The sequence below is a fragment of the Schistocerca serialis genome, chromosome 7, assembly GCF_023864345.2.
Source record: "Schistocerca serialis cubense isolate TAMUIC-IGC-003099 chromosome 7, iqSchSeri2.2, whole genome shotgun sequence".
Taxonomy (NCBI): Eukaryota; Metazoa; Arthropoda; class Insecta; order Orthoptera; family Acrididae; genus Schistocerca; species Schistocerca serialis.
This window is the reverse complement of record NC_064644.1, coordinates 299,383,523-299,406,194: the sequence shown is the minus strand read 5'-3', so window position 1 is coordinate 299,406,194 and position 22,672 is coordinate 299,383,523. Positions and strand designations below refer to the sequence as shown.

At 41.3% G+C, this 22,672-nt stretch overlaps 1 protein-coding gene across 1 annotated transcript in view; it reads left to right on the top strand.

Annotated features, from left to right (window-relative positions):
- Positions 1-14,889, top strand: part of LOC126412296 (uncharacterized) — a 31,299-nt gene extending 16,410 nt beyond the window's left edge. The window contains exon 2 of the mRNA XM_050081815.1: positions 14,449-14,889. Within this exon, the coding sequence (XP_049937772.1) occupies positions 14,449-14,862 (414 nt within the window). The 3' untranslated portion in view covers positions 14,863-14,889. The remainder of the gene's footprint in view (positions 1-14,448) is intronic.
- The last annotated feature ends 7,783 nt before the right edge of the window (positions 14,890-22,672 follow it).

Below are 22,672 nucleotides of genomic sequence, written 5' to 3'. Positions count from 1 at the left end.
CCAAAGAGGATGACACACAGGACGAAACCCTGAGGCACACCATTTACCTGGATAAAGGTGTATGACAAAGCAGAACCCACATGCACATTACAAACCCTGTCTTTTAAAAATTCCTCAAGGAAATGGGGCAGGCGGCCACAGAATCCCCATATGTATAGAGTACAGAGGATACCAGTTTCCCAGCAGGCATTGTAGGCCTTCTCCACATTGAAAAACATGGCCACAGTCTGGGATTTCCACAGAAAACCATTCATGACATGGGTGGACAAAGTGACGAGATGGTCAACTGCAGAATGCTGCACTCAAAATCCACACTGTGCAGTGGTTAGCAAACTGAGAGACTCAAGCCACCATACCAACTGGGCGTGAATCATACATTCCATCACCTTGCAAACACACTGGTGAGAGAGATGGGGTGGTAGCAAGAAGAAAAGTGTTTGTCGTTACTGGGCTTAGGCATTGGTGTGACGGTGGCTTCACGCCAACATACGGGAAACATACCCTCTGCCCAGATGTGGTTGTACGTATTAAGCAGAAAATGCTTGCCCGCAAGAGAAAGGTGCTTCAACATCTGAATGTGGCGAGCATGTGGCCCTGGGGCGGAGTATCTGGATGAACTGAGAGCATGACCTAGCTCTCTCACAGTAAAGGCAGCATTGTAATACTCACGGTTCTGAGAAGAGAAGGGTATCGCCTGAGCCACCTCCACTCAAAATGTCTGTAAAATGGCGGCCCAGGGTGTTGGAGATAGTAATAGAGTCCATGATGACATTGTCTACTACTGTCAGGTGGGAACTTGGGGAATGGATCTTTATCCCAGAGAGTTGTTGGAAGTTGGCCCACATGACAGAGGAAAGGGGGGGGGGGGGAGTGTTAAAAGAACTAGTGAGTAAAATCCAGCTAGCTTTTTTTGCTCTCCCAAAGAATGTGATGACAGTGTGTGTGCATCTGTTTATAATGAATGCAGTTTGCCATCATAGAATGACAATTAAAAATGCGAAGAGCACATCTCCGCACAGGAATTACATCTCAGCATGCCTCAATCCACCAAGGGACTGGGATGCAGCGTGGTTAAGAGGAAGTCCAAGGAATGGAACATTCTGCAGTGGTAAGGACAACATTTGTAAGTAGTCCACCTGGTCATCACAAATGGGGAAATCTTATTCTTCGAAGATCACCATGGAGGAGTAAAGCCACCACTCAGCCTTTGCAAACTAACAAGTGCATGCAGGTGGGGTAGGAGTCAGGAAATGGATAGCACTTGGGAAATGGCCACTCGAGTAGGCGTCAGAAAGAACAGACCACTCAAGATAATAGGCAAGCTGAACAGTGCAGAAGGATAGGTTCAAATGGGAATGTGTGTGTGAGGAGTCAGAAAGGATGTGGGTGCTCCTGTGTTAAGGCAGAAGAAGTTAAGTTTATTAAGGTGGTCAACCAAGAGAGCACCTCTGTGACAGGTTAAGGGAGAATCCTAAAGGGAATGATGTGCTTTAAAGTCACCGAATAGCAGAAATGGGTGAGGTAGCTGCCCAATAAGCTGGAGGAAGCCTGCCCTGGTGCCATTGGATGATGAAGGGATATAAATGGTACAAAGGGAAAAATTCAGGTGAGGAAGGAAAAGATGAACTGCAACAGCTTGAAGACAGGTAGTCAAGGAGATGGGTTTACTTTGATCATCATCCTGTATGAGCAGCGTGACTCCCCCATGAGATGGAATGCCGACCTCAGGGGGAAGGTCAAAATGGACCGGGAAGAAATGCGAAAGCTCAGAGCGGATGTGAGGACATAATTTTGTTTCCTGAAGGCAGAGTACAAGGGGATGCTGTGATTCTAAAAGTATAAATTCTCTTTGTGGGATCAAAGACCGTGAACATTCCATTGGAGGAGAGTCATGATGAGGAAAAGGTGGAGTGGTGTCACCTCAGCAGCTGCCAAGTGCCAGCCTTCGAAGACTCGCTGCTACATGACATGGAGACAAAAGGATCCTGCTCCATGAGGTCCACAGAAACATCAGCTTTCTTGTGCGTCACTCTGTGGCATCCAACACAGAAACACGATTGGCGGTGCACACTGGTGACATGGACACCAGTTGGGTGAAGGTATCACGTAGAAACACCATCGAAGAGGATCTTTGAGTTGACGAAGGAGAAGACCATTTGCCTATGTTGGACTTCTTCAAGCCTTTCCGGTTAGCATATTAAGACTCTGGTGCTGGTTGGCTGGAGGAACATAGGAAGTCTTCAGGGGAGTACTCCTTCTATCCTTTCTGGCCTGCCAGTTGTGTAGCTGGTGGCTTCATCCCTTGAGCGAGAGTTTGAAGGCTTGTTACACAGCTGGACGAGGGGACGGTGATACTAACCTGACACTGGTTGCTTTCGCAATCTCAGAGCTGAATTTGAGGTTGCATATCTGTGTGGCCATGTCCATCATGGACCGGGATGTAGCAAGAACAGAAAGTTCTGTAAGTGCCATACGGTAGAATGCAGGGTTTGCGACTAGCCAATAACTTGCAAGTGACCGGGTAAGGCACTTTTTCCTTTACCCGGATATCCTGGACAGCCCGGTCGTCAAAATACATGGGGTAATCTCCATAGGAGGTGGCATGGCTGCCATTGCAGTTGATACAGCATGGAGGAGGAGGCAGACAATCACCCTCGTGTGTGCATCCCTACCACAGGTTACACATTTGGCTGGGTGTCGACAATATATTCTAATGTGGTTGAAATGATGAAACTGGTATCAGAACATCAAGTTCGGAATGTATGGTCAGACTGTGATAATTTCATAGCCTGCTTTGATCTTGGATGAAAGCACCACTCTATTGAAGGTGAGAAAAAGAGCGCATGTGGGCACTAAGGAGGAATCTGCCTTTTTCATCACATGATTAGATGGCAAAGACACCCTGATCAGAGAGGTATGATTGGATTTCAGCCTTGGTCAGACCACTGAGCAGCCTACTGTAAATAACACCATGGGAAGAATTCAAAGTTCTATGGACCTTGACTCAAACAGGATAGCCGTGGAAAAGCGAGACGGCAAGCAGTTGTTGTGCTTGAGAATCAGTAGTAGTCTCCAAAAGCAAAGTGCCATTTCGTAAATGGGAGCAGGATTTCATAGGGCCTACAATTGCATCAACACCTTTCTGAATAATAAACAAATTTACTGTTGTGAAGGATTGACCGTCTTCAGTATGTGAAACCATGAGGAACTGTGGTGCAGCTAGGAGGGTCTTTGAATCATTAACCTCATTCTGATTATGTTTCGTAGACATTGATTGTAAAGATGAGTGGCTCATTGCAAGAAAATCCCCCATGATTGCCAGAATCTCCAATGGCACGCTCCTTCCAATTAGGGGCCCCCGTCATAAGGGAGTGCACTCACGTTAGGTGATTGTTCACACCTCCCAAACACCTGACAGAGACACCAATCGGCAATTTGAAAAGGTAGCAGCTTAGCCAATCACTCCTCCCTGGGCTTCCTGGCTTGTAACTGTGGGTACATGTGAGCCCTACCTGTCGACCTGCGGCTGAGAATTACACATTACCCAGTCATCTCTTACGCATCAGGCATGTGGGCCAGCCTTCAGGAGTGCACAGGGAGGAAGAAGAAAAAGAGGAACATCAAATGCCGAAATGGAGGAAAGATAGGAAAAGAGAAACAAAGAAAGGAAAAGGGAACGAAAAACAGTGGTGAGACTGTTCTCATGTCAGTTTTGGACAATGCGGAACATTCCCAATAACACCCCAGACATGTACCCCAAGGGAGGGGAAAAAGAATATCAAGAGGATATACATGCAACACGGAAGGGAAAGATGCTGCAAAGGCTGGGGCCCCTTGGTACCCAATCATGAATCCGCCAAAGAGTGGCAAGCCCCATGGGGGGACAATGTGATGGTGATGTAAATCCTACAGACTATTTATACTATGTCTGTTGCATCTGTTATGCAACAATTTTACTGCCATTATCTGCATTGGCTTGGTAATGCATGGTTACATTGTGAAGTTCATAACTTGGGGAAGAATGGTGAGGCCAAGTTGGAGTAAGGAATTCCTGGAAGGTCTGTTCCTAAGAATACTAACCTTTTGGCAGAAGAAAAGACAGCCATACACAACCTGAAAAAAGATCCAGACTTAATTATTCTCACTGCAGACAAAGACTCCATCATTGTTGTGATGAATTGCAATGATTACCTGATGGAAGGTCTCCACCAAATATCCGACTTCTCCACCTGCTCTGCCAGAGTGATCCCATCCTGGTAGTCCAACATAACCTCCAATCCCTACTGAAATTCATAGGTCCTTCCTAGAACCTCTTAACTGAGTCCATCTCCTTCCTTGCCCCAACAACACACCACACACCCACCTTCTAATGCTCCCTAAAAACCACAAACCCAACAATCCTATATGCCCCACTGCTCCAACTGAAAGTATTCCCGCCTTGTTGGCCAACATCTCCAACAAATTGCCTGAAACCTAGCCTTCCACATCAAAGATACTAACCACTTCCTTCACTGACTTTCCATCATCCCCAACCTTTTACCCCCTGGATCCCTACTAGTCACTGTTGATACCACCTCCCTATAAACCAACATCCCTCATGCCCATACACTTGTTGCTATGAAACACTACCTCTTCTAACATCCTCCATCAGGGGCTCAACATTTGTTAGCTGGGTACAGGCTAGGTGTCCTGGATTTCCTTAGCTGGTGACATAAGTGCTGCCAATCTCCAGTCAAGATAAACTCTGGGCATGGTTCAGTGACCACCCTGTGACACAGCAGTGGAATATTGTGTGTCACAGGGAATGACAATCTTGGCTTGATCACGAGGATGGTAAAAAACCCTGTAAAAAAACCTCAATCTCTAGATGTGCTGTTCAGTGATGAGATACATGGCTGTTGAGGTGGAACAGTCATATCAGGCAACCTCTGGGGTATCTGCCGCACCTCAGTTGTATATGGCTTACTCAGGCATGAGGGGCTATGTCTGAGTGGACCCTTGTTTCCCTAGCTGCTCGTGGGACCAAGCTGGAACCCTCAAAATCTTCTCCTCCTTCGAGCATGACAGGTATACTGCCTGGGAGTACTCACCAACTCATCCAAACGAATTAGGGAGGTTAGTTGTCCTGACGATCAATTTGTCTTTAGTAATGAGGTTTCAAGGAGTCATAAACCAGAATGTTTTAAAAAGTGTCCCACTTCTATCTACATAAAGGCTTAGAGGGGCTTGCTGGTATCTTTAAGTCTATCAAGCAGTTGCGAAACGGTTCTGTACTGGTTGAGACTAACATGCAAAGCATGTGAAATTATTTAGAAAGTAACGAAAATTGGGTGATTATGCATACTTGTTGAGTTTCATAACTCCCTTAGCTCCAGGAAGGATGTGGTCACATGCTGTGATATTATGGATATAGACATTGCCAAACTGAAACAAGAACAAACATCACTGGGGACAGCAGATATCTAGTAAAGGGCACATAGTAATAACGGAGAAATTGAGAAGACCACAACCTTCATTGTAACCTTAAAGTCTCCAACACTTCCTGAACACATCATGACAAGTATCCTCTGACTAAGGGTTAGGCCTGTGTAACTAACCCTATGTGATGTTAGAGATGCCAGCATTTTGGCCATACAATGCTAGGTTGCAGAGGCAAAGTGACCTGTGAGAAGTGTGTAAAGACAGCCCATGAAGCTGGGACTGACTGTCCATCTCCAGCAGTCTGCATTAACTGCTCTGAAAGCCACCCAGTCTGGAGCTGACTGCACCATTTCTGTTGAGGTACATAGAATTCAGGAAATAAAAGTGACCAAGCAGATCCCCTTAGCAGAAGCAAAAATTAATATAAGGCGACAAAACCCCCTATCTTTGCCACTTCATTTGCTTCCATGGTGCAGAAATCTATTCCCAATGATGACACATTGACACAAATGATGTCCGCCATACCACTATCCACCATCAGCACCTATGTTTGCACCTATACATACTAAAGCAAATTTAGTAAAGATATAACGATCCAGGCAGCTATGACAGAAGTGACCTGCAATGCTTTCACAGTGACCATCACAAAGGCACCCCAAAAGCAGAGTGCCTCTTAGTGCCCACTTTCCTCAAAGAAGACAGCTCTCATCGCTCACTTTCATCCTCATAGTTGCTGGGAAAGGGAGCAGGGATAGGGTCTCAGCATTTGGGTCAAAAGCTTTCCCAGGTGCCATCAGACATCAATTCGCACATTTGAATGATGATGATATCATGGATTTTGATGCCTCATCACTAAACACAGGTGCCCCTCCACCTACCGCCCCCCCCCCCCCTCCCCCTCATTCTACAAGTGTCTCACAACCCCTGTGTAAGGACGGGGTAAATCAAGACCAAACTGAGGAAATTCCCCTCCATACTCCAGTGGAACATAAATTGATAGAGAACTCATCTGCAGGAATTGAGACTCCTTGTACAGGACAGACGCTTTTGCCTCTGTCTTCAGGAGACTCATTTTAAACAGGCTGATGGACCCGTACATGGAGGCTATCGCCTCTATAGAAAAGGCGACCATACTGGTGACATGGTTAAAGGTGGGGTATCAGTGTTTGTCAAGGACACTTTTCATTCCTCACTTGTGTTTTTAACCATAATGCTACAAGCTGTTGCTGTTCAAATAGTGGCCCATATTGCTGTCACAGTGTACTGTGTGTACCTACCGCCCCTTGAGCCCATTGGCAGTGTGGTCCTGTCACATCTTCTTGATGAACTACCCTGTCCCTTTCTCCTTTTAGAGGACTTCAGTGTGCTGTGGGGTTCTAACACCACTTTCCTCAAGTGGATACTTGAGAATCTGATATGCCCTACTGATATCATACTGATGAATTTGTGTCAAACTACACATTTTAGCACTACTACAGGTTCATCTACAGCCATAGACCTTTCCTTCTGCTCGCCTGCCCTTGCAGATACTGCTCAATGGGGAGCGGTAGTAACCACTACCCTATCCGAATCTGTCTGCCATATGGAGCAGATCGTGAAACATGAAGCCACTGAGATGGTTCTTCAAAATGGCTAACTACAAGCTTTACAGGCAGTGAGCTGTTTTTGAGCAGTTTGACGGCATCCAGGACTGGATGGTTCACATTACAGCCGTGACTCCCCATACTGGTGATGCATCCATGTCAAAGTGAACGGGAATACCTAGGAAGTGACCTGTCCCTTGGTGGAATGACAAGTGTCATTCTGCATGCAGGGACAGGAGGGCGGCTATGCGCAGATTCAGTCGATGGCCTATAGGTGTGAATCTTACAACCTTTCAAATGTTACATGCGAAGGTGAGGAGAATAATTCAGGAGAGTAAGAAAGAGTTCCTGAGCTCCATGAATAGGTCCACACCCACAAGTAAAATATGGGACGCCATCAGGAGAATTTCAACATGCTACTCAAAGCCACTTATAGCAGCTGTACAAATACAGGGGTGTCTCCTAACATTGCTGAGGGACATAGCTTAGGATCAAGTCTTGCCGGGCTCCTGCTTTCCATTAATATCGTGAGACACATGTGAAGGCCGATTTTGATTTCCTTTCCACCAACAAGGAGGAATACAACCAGACTTTCTTTCCATGACAGTAGGATTCTGCATTGTCAGTAGGTTTTGATATGATGTGAAGAAAAGACCTTATAAAATACAGCGTGTTGAAACTGTTGGACCTACAGTTGGAGGAGGTCGTCCTCCATCTCTTCAATGAAATGTGGATGATGGGAGACTTTCCCAACTCATGGTAAGGATCTATTTTAATTTCAGTTTTAAAACCAGGGAAGGATCAGACAAACCTCACTATTTATTGTAACATTAGCCTGAGAAGCTGCATAGGAAAGACACTGCAGTGTATGGTCAACTGACATCAAATATAGGTTCCCAAAACCAGGTCCCTACTAAGTTGCTCCCAGTGTGAGTCCAGGAGGTATCAATCCACACTAAATAAACTGACACTGCTCAGAGCTTCAATTCAACAAGCTTTCCTTTGTAAGCAACACCTTATCAGTGTTTTCTTTGTTTTGGAAAAGCCCTATGATACTACCCAGATGCACAATATTTTGCCTCAGCTCTTGGTGGACATCTACCCATCCTCATTTGGTCCTTCCTCTCGGACAGGTGTTTTAGATACAAGACTGGGGATGTTCTGTCTGACCAATTTAAACATGAGAATGGTGCCCGTCAAGGGAGTGTTCGCCATTGCAATAAACAGTATTATGTCCACAGTGTGATGCCCCATACTGTGTTCCTTGTTTGAGGAAGACTTCTCCATCTTCTGTGCATCCTCCAACCTTGTAATGGCTGCTCAGCAATTGCAACTGATAATCAGGCAGTTGGAGGAGTGGTCTTACACCTCAAGTTTTAAATTGTCTTTAGAGAAAACTGTTTGTGTTGATTTTAATCACTCCCACTCTCTTTTTAATTCATCCGTTTTAAAACTGGGGGGGGGGGGGGGGGGTACCTTGTTCATTTTTAAGGAAATGTGAAATATCTGGGCCTTACTTTCGATGAGAAGCTAACGTGGCTCTCACACCTTAAAGAACTGAAAGAGAGATTCCTCAAGGCCTTAAACATCCTTTATGCATCAGTCATAGGTCTTGGGACACTGAGAGGGCACGTCTGCTCCAACTTTATAATGCCTTCGTGCGACCAGGCTTGAATAAAAATTCCAAGTTTATGGATTGGCAAGGCCTTCATACCTCAAAATGCTGGATGCGGTTCACCACAAGGGTATTAGGCTGTCAACATGGGTCTATTGCCCAAGTCCTGTTGCTAGCCTGTGTGCGGAGGCTGGCAAGACTCTGCTGTCTATTCAATGTCTTCTTCATTTGGTGTGCCAAGCTTATAGGGCTTTCTCCATTCCTACATCACCCACACCCAGCTACATTATGCAAGTGCAACTGGAACGGGTGTTCAGTCATCAGCCAGAGGCAATGAGGCCATTTGGGATCCATGTAAGCCAGAGCCTTGAGTTGTTATGGGTAGGAGGTATTAAGGTCCAAAGCCAGGGGTGGAATGGGGCATCCTCCTGGCTATTAGTAATGCATAAATTACTATTAGAACTGACTGCTTACAGGAAGCGTTGTACCCCAGACTATATTTTTACAATTAAATGTAATGAGGTTTTATGTCACCACCCAGATTTTATTACAGTTTACATGGATGGTTCTAAGCAGGGAGATTTTTTTCAGTTGTTCTGTCATGTTCCCTGATATTGTCATCGGAACAGGACTCCCAGAGCAGTTTTCAGTTTATTACACAGAATTGTTTGCTGTGCCGAGGGCAGTGGAGCAGATGACAGTGCCGTGGCAAGAAATACCTCATTTGCTCAGGTTCTCAAAGTGCCCTTCTCACTGTTGGTCAGATCTACCCAGCAGATCTGACTGTGCAAGAAGTGCAGGACGCTTTCCTTCCCTTGTGAAGGCAAGACAAGGAAATCATTTAATGCTGGGTTCCAAGGCACATAGGGATACAGGAAAACAAACTTGCTGATGCAGTTGCCAAGGAGGTTTGCTCCCTTCCTCCTATTGCTCACTGTCAAGTCTCCCTACAGGCTGTCACTTCATTTGTGACCAGGAGGGCTATGTGTTGGTGGGAGGCTCAGTGGTTGGATGTGAGGAATAATAAACTATGTTCCACAAAACCGTCAGTGCAATTGTGGTTGTCTGCTTTCACCCATGACAGTCTGAAGGAGTAGCCCTTAAGTGGCTTAGAGTGGGACATTATCCATTGATACATGGCTTGTTAGTGTGCCGCAGATATGGAACACAGCTGTCAGTATGACATATTTTAAAGGAGTGTGTTTTATATGATGACCTGATGGTTGATCTGAGTCTCCCACAGAACCTGCCCTCTATTTTAGATGATAATGAGACAAGTGTAGTTCGTGTTTTAAATTTTGTATGATGTCTGGAATTCTTCTCAATATATTGGGTGGGAGATTTTAATGTATCACAGAGTGGCTCAGTCACTCGTTATTTATAAGTTGTCATCCATCTGTCCCCTTTTAAACTTTTGTCTTTACTGGTATTTTATCCATGATTTTGTCTAGTTATGTGGCTGTGTCACGCCAGGATTTTAATATGCTCTTTTGTGAATCTCACCTTATGGGGGTTTCCTTGCAATTCTTGTGGGGGAATGAAACTTGGTTTTCCATTTCTATACAAGGTGTCCCATTTATCTTGACCACCCTAAATAATTGTTTGTCCAGATGCAAATTACAAAATGTTTCAAGCAAATGTTCTTTAGCCGTCAGGGGAACATCAATCAGCATGATTGCCTTCATTGTTGCTTTGTTTCTTACAAAGATATGAATAGCAGTATGACTTTTTTTTTTTAAATGGCACCCTGTATTTTTTATTCAGTAATTCATTTCCTCTCCTAAAGACTTAATCAAAAATGTATCACAGTGTACCATTTACTGAAACACAATGTTATTAATTACATAAAACAAAATTAACATGGATGCTCCCAGCACTTAGTGCAGGCACTTGGGGTAATGGAACACATCCATGTGCTGAAGTTGACAGAGGACAAATGTAAACATACCTAGAATGCACACCCGTCATTCCGTTAACCATAGCCAGTTGAAGAGTTGTGTGAGTAGAATGTACACCAATGAAGAAAAGGTAGAAATGCTACTCATCTATGGGGAATGTAAGTTAGCAGAACGGTAATTGCAATACTTTTTTCTTATGTACAGGTACACTTAGTACAGTACTTAAGACCTTTTAAATACTGTTGTGTAGATTAGGCATACAGTAAAGGTTGTCCTTCCCACAAACTGCATCAACATAACGTTTCTTTTATTGTTGTTGTTGAAGGTAGGCAAAATGCTATACAGGCAGCGGAACTGTGCAGAGAGAGATATCCTGACAAGAACCCACCTTCCTGATGGACGTTTTCTCGTCTTGTGGCAATGCTTCAGGAAGTGGGAAGTTTCAACCCACTATAACGCAATCATCATAGCACTTGCACAGACGAAGATGCCAAAGTTACTGTTCTCACTTCTGTTACTATGAATCCACTTGTGAGCACACAACAGCTTGAACATGAAATTGGCATTCCTAAAACCAGTTTTCATCATGTTCTTACATGTCACTGGTTCCATTCTTACCATGCGCAACTACATCAAGAATTGCATGGGAATGATTTCCAGAATTGTGTGCAGTTTTGTCAGTGGACACAGCAGCAAATCCTCGCCAACCCGAACTTTTTATTCAATGTTCTGTTTACCAATGAATGTTCCTTCTCAAACTAAGGACAAGTAAATACAAAGAACATGCATTATTGGTCCAGTGACAACCCACGATAGCTTAGACACGTGGAACATCAGTGTCAATAGAGAGTTAACATTTGGTGTGGAATTCTTAGTACTACAATTATTGGCCCTTATTTCATCAATGTAGTCTAAACAGCACAGTGTATGCCAACTTCCTCAGATGGATTCTTCCTCCTCTTCTGGATGAAGTGCCGCTAAGAACCAGAATGCTTATGTTGTATCAACACGATGGATGTCCAGCGCATAATGCCTTGTGTGCACGTTGTATTCTGAACCAAAGGTTTCCTGCCATATGGGTTGCTCGAGGAGGAACAGTTACTTGGCCTGCTAGGTCTCCTGATTTAAATCTTCAGGACTTTTTTCTTTGGAAATGCATTAAAGACGTTGTCTATTGCGATATTCTAACAACTCCAGAGGACATGCAGGAACATATTGTGCTTGCTTGTAATTTTCTTCAGCAGGCAACACTGGAAGCAGTAAATAATTCTTTCATTCAACGAGTGTAGCAGTGTATCTGCATCCAGGGTCACTTCTCTGAGCACCTTCAAATGTTATACTCCCGGGCAATGGTACAGGAGAGTCAAAGTCAATTTTGTGTTATGTTTTTACTTGGTTTTCATTTGTTTTCTGACAACTCCAGCAAGTGAACGAGTTTGTGATCCCGAGTTCAAAGTCAGTGTTGTGTTATGTAATTAATAACATTGTGTTTCAGTGAATGGTACACTGTGATTCATTTTTGAATAGGTCTTTAGGAGAGGAATAAATAAATTACCGAATAAAAAATACAGTGTGTCATTTAAAATGGTCATACCGCTGTTCATATCTTTGTAAAAAACAAAGCTACAACAGAGGCAACCATGCTGACTGATGTCCCCCTGACAGCTAAAGAACATTTGCTGTGTGTGTGTGTGTGTGTGTGTGTGTGTGTGTGTTTGTTTGTTTTAGTTACTATAGTTTGTCAACAGATACCTCCAAAAGCTAGCATGTTTTCTTTCTTGTGTGTGTGCACCTGTAGATAACTCAATGCTCCTGGTTTTCAGTGAGTAGTCCCCTTTAATCCTAAAGTATATGCTACTAAGTTTACATAGATTTTAAAGAGGGTCAAGAGTGGTTTTAAATCTCTAAAGCCACAAATGAGTTTCCATTTCACACTCAATGACCAAAGCAAAAATTCAAGATCATTTTACTGAGATAATAAATACCTTTACAGTATTGACTATTCTGCAGTAATATGAACCTCAACGAGTTCACACTCTCACTTAAAATACTTCATAATCTGTTTGGTCACTTCAAATTATGGTGCATTATAGTATTACAAATATGTGATTATAAGGAGTTGCTGAAAACTAGAGGGATATTTCTATCACACTGTTTAAGAACAATTTGCCACTTTAGAAAGCATTTTTTTACTTAGTTGAGGACTAAGAACATTACTTTGCCGTGACACTAACTTTTTACGAACATGAACAAATAATTTTAGATCTGTGCTCTCAAACGAATCCGAGCAGAATGAATGCAAACACACCTAGTGGCAGCTGCTGAAGTTCGTAGGTGATGGTGGGGGAAGTGACATGATGCAAGAAGCAGAACACCTTTTAAGTTTCATTACTTGTGGGTAGGTTGTCATGTCAGTGTGCAAGATAAGTGTTTCCTGACTTTTTGAATATGGAAAATTTGGTGAATAAAATTCCAAAGATGTTTTTATTAATCCTGCAAACTCTGCACAGTCAATAGTTTATCCATAACTTAAGTACTCATTTCCAGGATATGGCTTCATCAAACAAATTTTCAAAGGAAAAGCATCATCCTCACAATCACTGCTGCTTCTAGTATGTGTAATGTATTATCATCTATAGTGTTTTCAGCTGAGAGCTATAGAACACTTCACCACTAGATTCTTCCCCTGATGAACTGATGTCAGTGCATTGGAAGCAGTAGTTACTCTAAACCAATTTCAGCAAGATAATGCTAAAAGTTCCTTTGTAACTGTAAAGTGTGGAGCCTGTTTTTGTTGGATACTGGATCACTACATTTGCCACCTATTGCTCCAATGCATCCTCAAAAATTCTATCTTGATTCAGGTCCCTTTTCTATCTCCTTCTATTCACTCTCAGTATAAGGTATCCAGAAAAAAGAAAAAAAAAATTACGAAATAACATATTTCAGCAGACGTGTACATTAACGTATTACAGCAGGAACATTTCTTAGAATTATTTGACATTATGACTTCTGTTACAGCAAAAAGCTTCAATAGTATTTCATAACTGTCTTAAAAGTAGGTAACTGAATTTGATTATTTACTTTTTTGCCTGTGGCATAGTTTGTGTCTTTGTATATACCATTTTACATGTGTTAAATATAATGTAGATTTTATTTTATTGTCGCTATTATATCAAAACTTAAATATAAGAGGTTCATCATCATCATCATCATCATCATCATCATCTTCATTTTGCAACTACTCTACAGCTGGCACCACTAATTGCTTCCTGTTTTACATTTCTTTGTATCCTGCCAGTCTCCTTCTTATAGTCCTCTGGCAGCCATTACATACCAGACCTCTCGACTCCAGCACGTCTCACACTTTCCTTTTTCTGCTCCGTTCAAATGCTGCACTCCTCTTGGCTATTGGCTATTGTCTTTACTTTCCAGATGTCCATACCATTTTAGATGTTTCATCTCTGTTTTGTCTATTATTGATTTATCGATGCCCCTAGCCTCTCTTATGTTGTTGCTCTCATGCTTTTTTACTATCCCCATTTCTGCTCCATATATAGCAGTGTTTTCAATAAGTGAATGATACATCACATGTTTGGTCCTTTTTGTTACTTTGTTATTACAAAGGACTGAGTCCAGTTGTCATATGGCCCACCTGCCCTGCACTATTTTATACATCATCTTCACTGTTTCCAGTTAATGTCATCGTAACTCTCAGATACTTAAAGGGCTTACATCCCCTGATTTTACTGTCTCCAACATCCAGATCCTCTATAGTATTGTTGACAACCTTCAGGTATTTGATTGTTGTCATGCTGATTACAAGGCCTCATCTTTCAGACTCCTCTTTTAACTTTTGATGATCACATTATTTCAAAAATGATTCGATTTCTCTGTGTGTTGTATTATATTGAATTCCTTTTGATTTCAGGAAAATGAGGGATCAATTGATATAAAAGAAGACAATATTTCTGTTCATTCACCAGGGTCACCCATGACAGAACAGCCACAACAGGAACCTCAGAGCTGTATAAAAAGGAAGTATCCTTTCCACAGCAAAGAACCAGAGAAAAGACCCAAGAGCAATCAGAAAGTGGAAGCTGTTACAGAAGCTGTTGCGGTATTAAGAGAAATAACTGAAAAAGTGGAAGAACTGAAGCAGGACGAACTGGATGCATTTGGGAAAACAGTAGTAGCGTATCTCAGAAAAATGCCAGATGATGTTGCATTGGACTGCCAGGCTGAAATAATAAACTACTTAATTTCTCAAAAAAAGGCTTTGCTGCAAAGTGCAGATGGAAGCAACATTCACAGTGTATCAGGTACTTCTGCCTCATCAGACTGAATAAAATAAATTATATTTTAATGAAAAGGTGTGTCGCTCTTTATTTCATGCATATCTAGAAAAATTGGCCACATTTATTAATTAAAATTCCATTGCGGTGATTTGATATTCCCAAAATCACAATGGATACATGAAATTCTGTGCATCATGTTGTGTGGTAAGCTCTTAGACATTGTGGCAGTGAAATAATCTTATTTATGCTAAAGAAAAAATGAAATTCTTATTCCTCTTATTGTTTATGCACTGTCTAGCAGATATAGTCTGGTTATGTGAGGAGTGACATCACAAAAAATGTATCAGCATGCAACATTCACTTTGTAACTGGTGCACCTTGTTCAAGAACCCGAGTAAAATAAATTATAATTCTATTGGGGCTGGTAGCTGGCTCCAACAGTGGCAGAGGAATTGTCTGTCTGTAGGTCAGGATGAGGAACCACCTCCTTCTCCTGATCATGTGTTGAAAGTGGTGTTAGTGACTGGAAACGTATTGTGGGCTGCTAATACAACATCCCTGAATGTAATAGTCTTCATTCATGTTAGATACAGAAATAAGGTTGCCACTGGTATGGAGGCTGTTGCCCACCCCCTCCCCGTCCTCTCCCGATGACCACAGGGAAGTAGTCACCCACCAGCAGTAAGTCACCCAGCAGGTGACCTGTGGCGCGAAATCACCAAACAGCCTGCATGCAATCTTCTGTTCGGGTGGATGCCTGCAGCTTTTGGAGTTAAAGTCTAAAGTAGGTGGCTGGCCGCATCATCTTGTACTGCAAGTCGTCTACCTCTCGAAGTTAGTGGCTGGTGCGGGCTGTGTCATTCGTCATCGCAGACACATGTGGATTGGATATTGACAGAACAATTAAGACAGAGTCTGAATTGAGTAGTCTTTGTGAGCCAGGCTTGCTAGTGTTTTCCTTTGGCAGTGCTTTGGCCCTAAAACCTGTTAGCGTGCTCAGCTACTACCATTAAGGAACAGTGACATTAAACAGCCTGATTTTCTCATTGAATCAACTTTTCTGTATGCCCTCACTCTGCTGTAAGATTTCCCAACTTTGGCTTTCAGAAGTGGTGGTGGATATATTTTGCAGCATCAGCGTACTGAATGAGTGAGTGCTCTTACACTCTGAATGAGCCTTCCTACTCCATAGTGCTCTGCCATCAGGATGATGGCACCTCTTTTCCTATTTCATCGACACTAGGCAGTTCATTACTCTCCTCTTTGAAATAATCCAGCATCTGGGTTTGTACCTGCTTACTGTAATGCTAAATTGCCCTGCTCACTGCGAAAAATCTCGTTGTTGTTTTCTGTTAACTTATTGGCTCTCTCTAGAGACGATTTCACTTAGCATCTTGCCAATAATAGTGTTGCATGATATTTGTTCATTTAATGCAGCTGGCTGGATTAAATAAAAAAATCACTGTTTTAAAACATATTACTTCATTCCAGCTAAGTGGGCGCGTCTGCACTCCAGTGCTGCCCCAATGGTAAAGACCCCAAGCAACATGTGTCTGGGTCCCTCACCACTTGCACTGCTTCTGCCACATTGCAACACAGAAAGTAGTCCGTCCAAAATAACAAAGATTTTACAACTTTCCAACATTCTGGCATTCTAAAACTATTTTCTATGGCTAAATGTCACTGTTCTTGAGCAAATGTAATTATTGTTTTTTTAATTCTACAGAAAGTTCTTGTAATACATATGGCACATGGATGCACTATGTAGGCATACTGATTTTCTGTGAAAATAACCAACATGTGGAAATAGTGTCTTTGCATTATTTCAAAGAGCTTCTATGATGTCTGCCACTGGCCATCGATGTTATTGTAATGTTATAATCACCCCCTAGAGATTTTGGCCAAATCGCAAATGAAAGACAAAATCTGTTAGTAGTTAGATTTACTTATATTTCGAAACTATCTCGTTGAATGAAAACATATGTTCCCAGTGGGCATTCCAGCATAAAATAAATAAATAGTAAACAATACATAAGGCTACAAGTGACAAATAGAATTCCAGTATTGCAAAAAATACATGTAATATTATGTATATTCCAGAAATGTGGAGGATGCTTCAAATTATTTTCCATTCCATGTTAAATACAAACATAAAAATTTGTATTTAAAAGGCTTAAGATTTTCAAATATATAATGAAATGCTTTAAAATTAATTTACTCTTATGCCACACAGAATTTCTCCAACAACAGTGTGTGACGTGTCAATTTCATAGGTGAGTTCTGAAGCATATTTTGAACTATATTGTGTACTCTGCTTTCACTTCCATTATCCACAGCACAAACTTTCAACACTCATTCATACATTAGGTTTCATCAGTCTTGTCTCTTGCAACAGTTGAGTCAGTATGTCCAGTGAATCCAGAGTCCATTTCACTGACAGTCCAAGTATCAACCAGTGCATCCACAAGGAGAGAGAGAGAGAGAGAGCACAGTATTAGTTTCAGTCTGTGTCCCACCCATCCTCCTTCATACACATACTTAGACTCCCAAATGTGAAACAAGCTAAGATGTTCTGTTGAATATAACATTCACTGAAATGTTACTGTGATAAGTCATCAAAGAAAACAAAAAAAAGTTTATTTAAAAAACACTTACACACACACACACACACACACACACACACACACACACACACACACACACCACTCTTCTTCAGTCTCACTCACTCCAACATATTCCATCATGATCCTCCTTCCTTGTACAACTTTATCTTATTTATATTTGTCAGCCCAATATTTTGTCTGTGGGCCAACCAAACAGTACGCATTTGGATGTGGAATTGCCATCACCTCAAAAGGCCCATAATACAATTCAAAAAATTTCTTTATCTCCTTGATGTGCTCATTTGACTTCTCCTTTGTCCTCACCAACACCAGATCCTGACTCTTATCTCGTCACTCTCTCCTTTTTGTCATTTCTTTGCTTTCTCTGTGTTGCTCTTCTCTCTATGTTCTCGTTTACAAAAGTTTCCAACTCTTCTCTTCTCATCTCATTTGGCGAAGGGTAATTGACGTGTTCTGAGATCAGATTTGGTGGCTTTGTGTTGAACTCCACCTCCCATGGTGGAAACCCTGTTGAGCAATGCTTCATACAGTTCATTTCAGTTTCAAAATCTTTTAGATATTGCACCCAAGAGCTATGTTTATTGCTACAGTATGTCCTGCAGAGCCATCCCAGTTCTTGCATATATCGTTCTGCCAGATTGCTCGAGGGACGATACACTGAAAGTCCTATATGCTTTATCCCCGTAGTGTCTGTAAACTTAATCCAATCATTACTAGTAAACTGGGATCTATTGACACTTAAAATAGCTTTTGGTACACTAATAATAATAAAAAATACTCTTGTGTGAACTTTGTAAAGGGACACTCTCCTCTAACATTACCTTTCTTCAACAGAAGTTATCGATACCAAAAGTACTTTCTACCTTTTAAACAGGTTAATATTATCTCAGCTGTTTAACTAAAAGAATTTCATATCATTTTGTGCATGATGTGTTATATTTCAGGCTAAAATGTATAAAAATAAATCACTTTATTTTCTTTGTTAAGTCATTTGTCAACATCATTTGTAAACTCTTTGGAATATTGCTAGTACCGCTGAATGAAGTAGTAGTGGGCATGCTTCTGATGTGATCGGACATGTTTTTATGTTTGGCAATAACAATGTAATTTTTGATACTGAAGGGGAAATTGTAAAGACAGTGTGATATAGAAAAATGTGAAAAATAAAAATCAAGATAAAAACAGGCAATTCTTCAGTGGTTATTATGCCAGTTGGAACCTTGAGAATCAATATTATCAAAAATTTCAGCCTGAAGAATCAGTCCCTAGACATGAAGTACTGGAGCCAAATAAGAGATAAGAAGATAAGTAAAACATTTATTGAAAATCTTATTTGCCCCAAAGCTTATTAAAAGATTTTATTTTGAAGAGTGACAGTCAACTAAGTGATGTGAGGGAGGGTAAGATTACAACATGGAAATCAGACTCTTACTGGTTGTTCATTTGATTGCACACAACTTGAATATTTACAGAATACATACACTATTACAAAAATGTATTTGCATCCACCTCTTCCAGTTGGCAATGGCCAAAAGATCTAGGGTTACTAGATCTCCGACCTCTGGTATTATATGCTGCATGTGTCCCTGACTGCGCATCTGGCTTGGCTTAACCCTCTGACAGGTGTCACAGCTCTCAAGTTGTTTCTGTACCCGTCTAACTATGAAACACAACATTTTCTGTTTATTTCAGTGCATTTTTGAGGTTCATAGTGACCACAGCTCAGATGCACATGCTGAACTAAATCATTGACATAGTTCTCTGGAAAACATAACTTCCATTCATCACTATTTTCGTTTGCCCTTCCGAACAAGATTCCCTTATGTATTTTCTAATATTTATTCAATTTTTTCTCATCTCTAGTTCCCCGGTGCCTCTTTATCTGTTGTAGCTTTGGATCTTGGTCCTGTGATCTTCTCATGTCCCTACATACTCCGTTGATATTACTCTTGCTCAGTAAACCCTTCATGCATAGCATTTTAAATTCTTTGTTCCTACCCTCTTCCTCTTTTAACATATTCCCAGATCCCACTGATAATCTTGTAAAAGCATCAGCCACAACATTTTCAGTTCCCTTTGTGTACTGGATGCTGTATTTAATCGCTGCAGGAATGTAACCCACATCATTAGTCTGCTGTTCAACACTTTACATTCACATAAATAGCTCAGTGCTTTATGATGAGTGAGAACAATCACTTCATGACCCAGTGGATAATTTCTGAACTTGGTGAATGCCCCCACAACTGCTAACAACTCCTTTTCAGTGATCCCGTAACTCCGCTCATGTTTGGAAAGATTTCTCGATGCAAAAGCTGTACTCCTGAGTTCTTCGTGTCCATCTACCATTTTTTTCTGTGACAGTGCCACTCCCAAACTACAATCACTGCTGTCAGCATGCAAACAGTAAGGCAGGGTTGGATCTGGGTGGTATAGTAATCCAATGTTACTTGAAATATTTTTTATCTCCTGAAAATCTTTGGAACAATCCTGTGTCCACATCCATGTTGCATGTTTCCTTAGTAACTTGGTTAGATTTGGTGGCTAGACTCTGATTCCTAATAAACTTCTGATAGAAATTACACATTCCTAAAAAGGGCTTTAATTGCTTCTTATTATTAGGAATTGTGTAGTTAGCTATAGCCTCTGTCCTGTCTTTCTTTGGTATCTTTCCTGTGGGTGTGATAACATGTCCCCAGAATTCTATTTCCTTCCTGGCAAACTCACACTTGCTTAGTTTTAGCTTCATGCTGTCCCTTCTAAGGGCACCTAATACTACCCTCAGTAGATGGCAGCAACCTTCTCAATCAACAGATGCCATCAATATGTTGTCCACATAGATTGTCAGTTTGCTCAAAAGCTCTCTACATAAAACATGATCTAATGCTCTTATAAAAATAGCCGCAGAATTATTCGGACAAAAGGAACTACCTTAAATTGAATTGGTAGCATCTGTCACCATATAAGAAAGCAGTAGACTGCCTACTCTTCTTGGATAAGGGGTTTGCCAGAGACCAGATGTCAGATCCACACCTGACATTATTTCGGCATGGTGGAACTGATAGAGCAGATTATCCATATTTTCTGGATGATCTGTTTCCCTGCAGATTATGGTATTCAGCTTTCTAGCATCTAACACAAGCCTCACTGATTTATCCCTCTTCTTGACAACAACTACTGGATTATTGTATTGACTATTGCTTCTCTCTATTATCCCTATCTGCAGCATTCTTTGTAGTTCGATTTCAACTGCCTTCCTTAGTGCAACATTTGTATGTTACGGTCTCTCCATGAATGGTTCATGTGGTGTAACATTTATAACACATTAAAAGTCTTTCACCCTTCCTAGCACATCAGAAAATACATTACATTCACACAGTAGATCATGCATCGCCTTCCTTTGTCCTTCACTTATCCCTTCAATATTATTAATTTTGTGTTAAATTTCTTATATGTTTGTCTTCAGATCTCTGTGGGTCGCCCCCCCCCCCCCCCCCCCAATCTGTTCATTGTTTTCTCTTGTCCTTTGATCCACCAAAATGATGCTATCATCATTTTCCCTGTCATGACTTCTTGTTGTCTATAACTAAATTAGCCTCACTTTCATATATCTTCAACTGGTTTCTTTTACAGTCTAGCACAGCTCCTACATCGGTCACCCAATCTACCCCAATAATATAATTCATACAGAGTTCAGGAATAACCATACAGTTGTGACTAAACTTAATAACACCTATCTTAAAACACAGCATTACCTTGGTACTAACAGGTTTGCTTAACATGTTAGTTGCACCCCTAATCCACATTCCAATGACTGGCAACTCCATAACTTGTATAATGGATTTCAGATGTTCATAAAACATTTCAGAGACCCCACTAATGTCACTGCCTGAATCAAGAAGTTCATCAGTCTAAAACCCTCCAACATTCACTGTCTAACACACCAGTTTCATCAAAACGTTCCTCCGTAGCTGCCAATAATTTCATATTTATTTCATTTTCCCCGTGATAATTTTTTTTCTCCACTGTGCTTTAGTATTTCTGGTGACCTGGTCTTTTCTTGTTGCTCTAAATTGCTGACTAATTTCATCTAGCTCTGACTTTGGTACCCAAAAAGATGACATTCCATTTTGTTTACAATTTTCTTTCATATCCTTACTTATTGCTACATATATATTTCTATTAGATACATCTTCTAGTGCCCCCTCTCTGCAATAAATTTTGTCTTCTGTGCATGAAGAACTATTTACGCCAATAACATCTACATTGCACACAGGATCTGCCTCTGCAGCACTATTGGTTACAACAAAGACATCTGAGGCATTGCTCCCAATAATGCCTTCACAAAGATCTCCAGTAATACCACTTACACTATTAATATCATTAGGTGGATCTGCCTCCACTACCCCACTCACTGCATCCTCTACACTAGCATCAACATCAGCAATAGCACATGAACATCAGCAATTTTCTTGACACAAGATTCAAAATTCACGTCACCATCATCATCATTTGATATCACATATAGAACCAGCACAAGGAATATTAGCACATACAGGATCCACTCTTCTAACATTTGCATGCATAGAAAGACAGCTGCCAGTTACGTCATTTACAATTTTCTCCTGCTGCTCAGTAGTATTAATACACACACTCTCAACTTGTCATCTACAGTATCAGAACAAACAGCACTATGATACCTCAAAATTGCTGGACTAGCATATCCATTGTCATAAATATTTGAATCTTCACCATTCATTCCATCACTTGATTCAGCTCATTGAAACAAATCACTTACATTTTCACTGATACTCTTTTCTTTGAATTTTCTCTCCCCCTTCCTTTTCTTCTCAGCTCTTTCAAAAAATTCTCCCCAAATTCAACTTCACTCAAAATCCTCTCCATATGGAATGAATTAAACTGCCTACACATAGGTTCCTTAGCCAGCCTTTCTCTCTTGGTCCTTTTCCAAGCATTTTCAGTCTTTATCCGAACTTGGACCTCAGTGGGGTACCTGATTGTTTCCCCAGTTGTTAGATATGTCTGACCCCCCAGCTGTCCCTTTAACATGATCACATTGTGGCCTATTGTAATCCCTTCTATCATTTGAGCCTGAATTTCTCCTACCATCATTCCTGGAATCTCAACAGAAACGTTATCATCCCTGTAATTTCTCTTGTCTCTCCATCGTGATTTCTGTCATTTTGGAATTTTTTCCTGTTTCTGAGTGGTAATG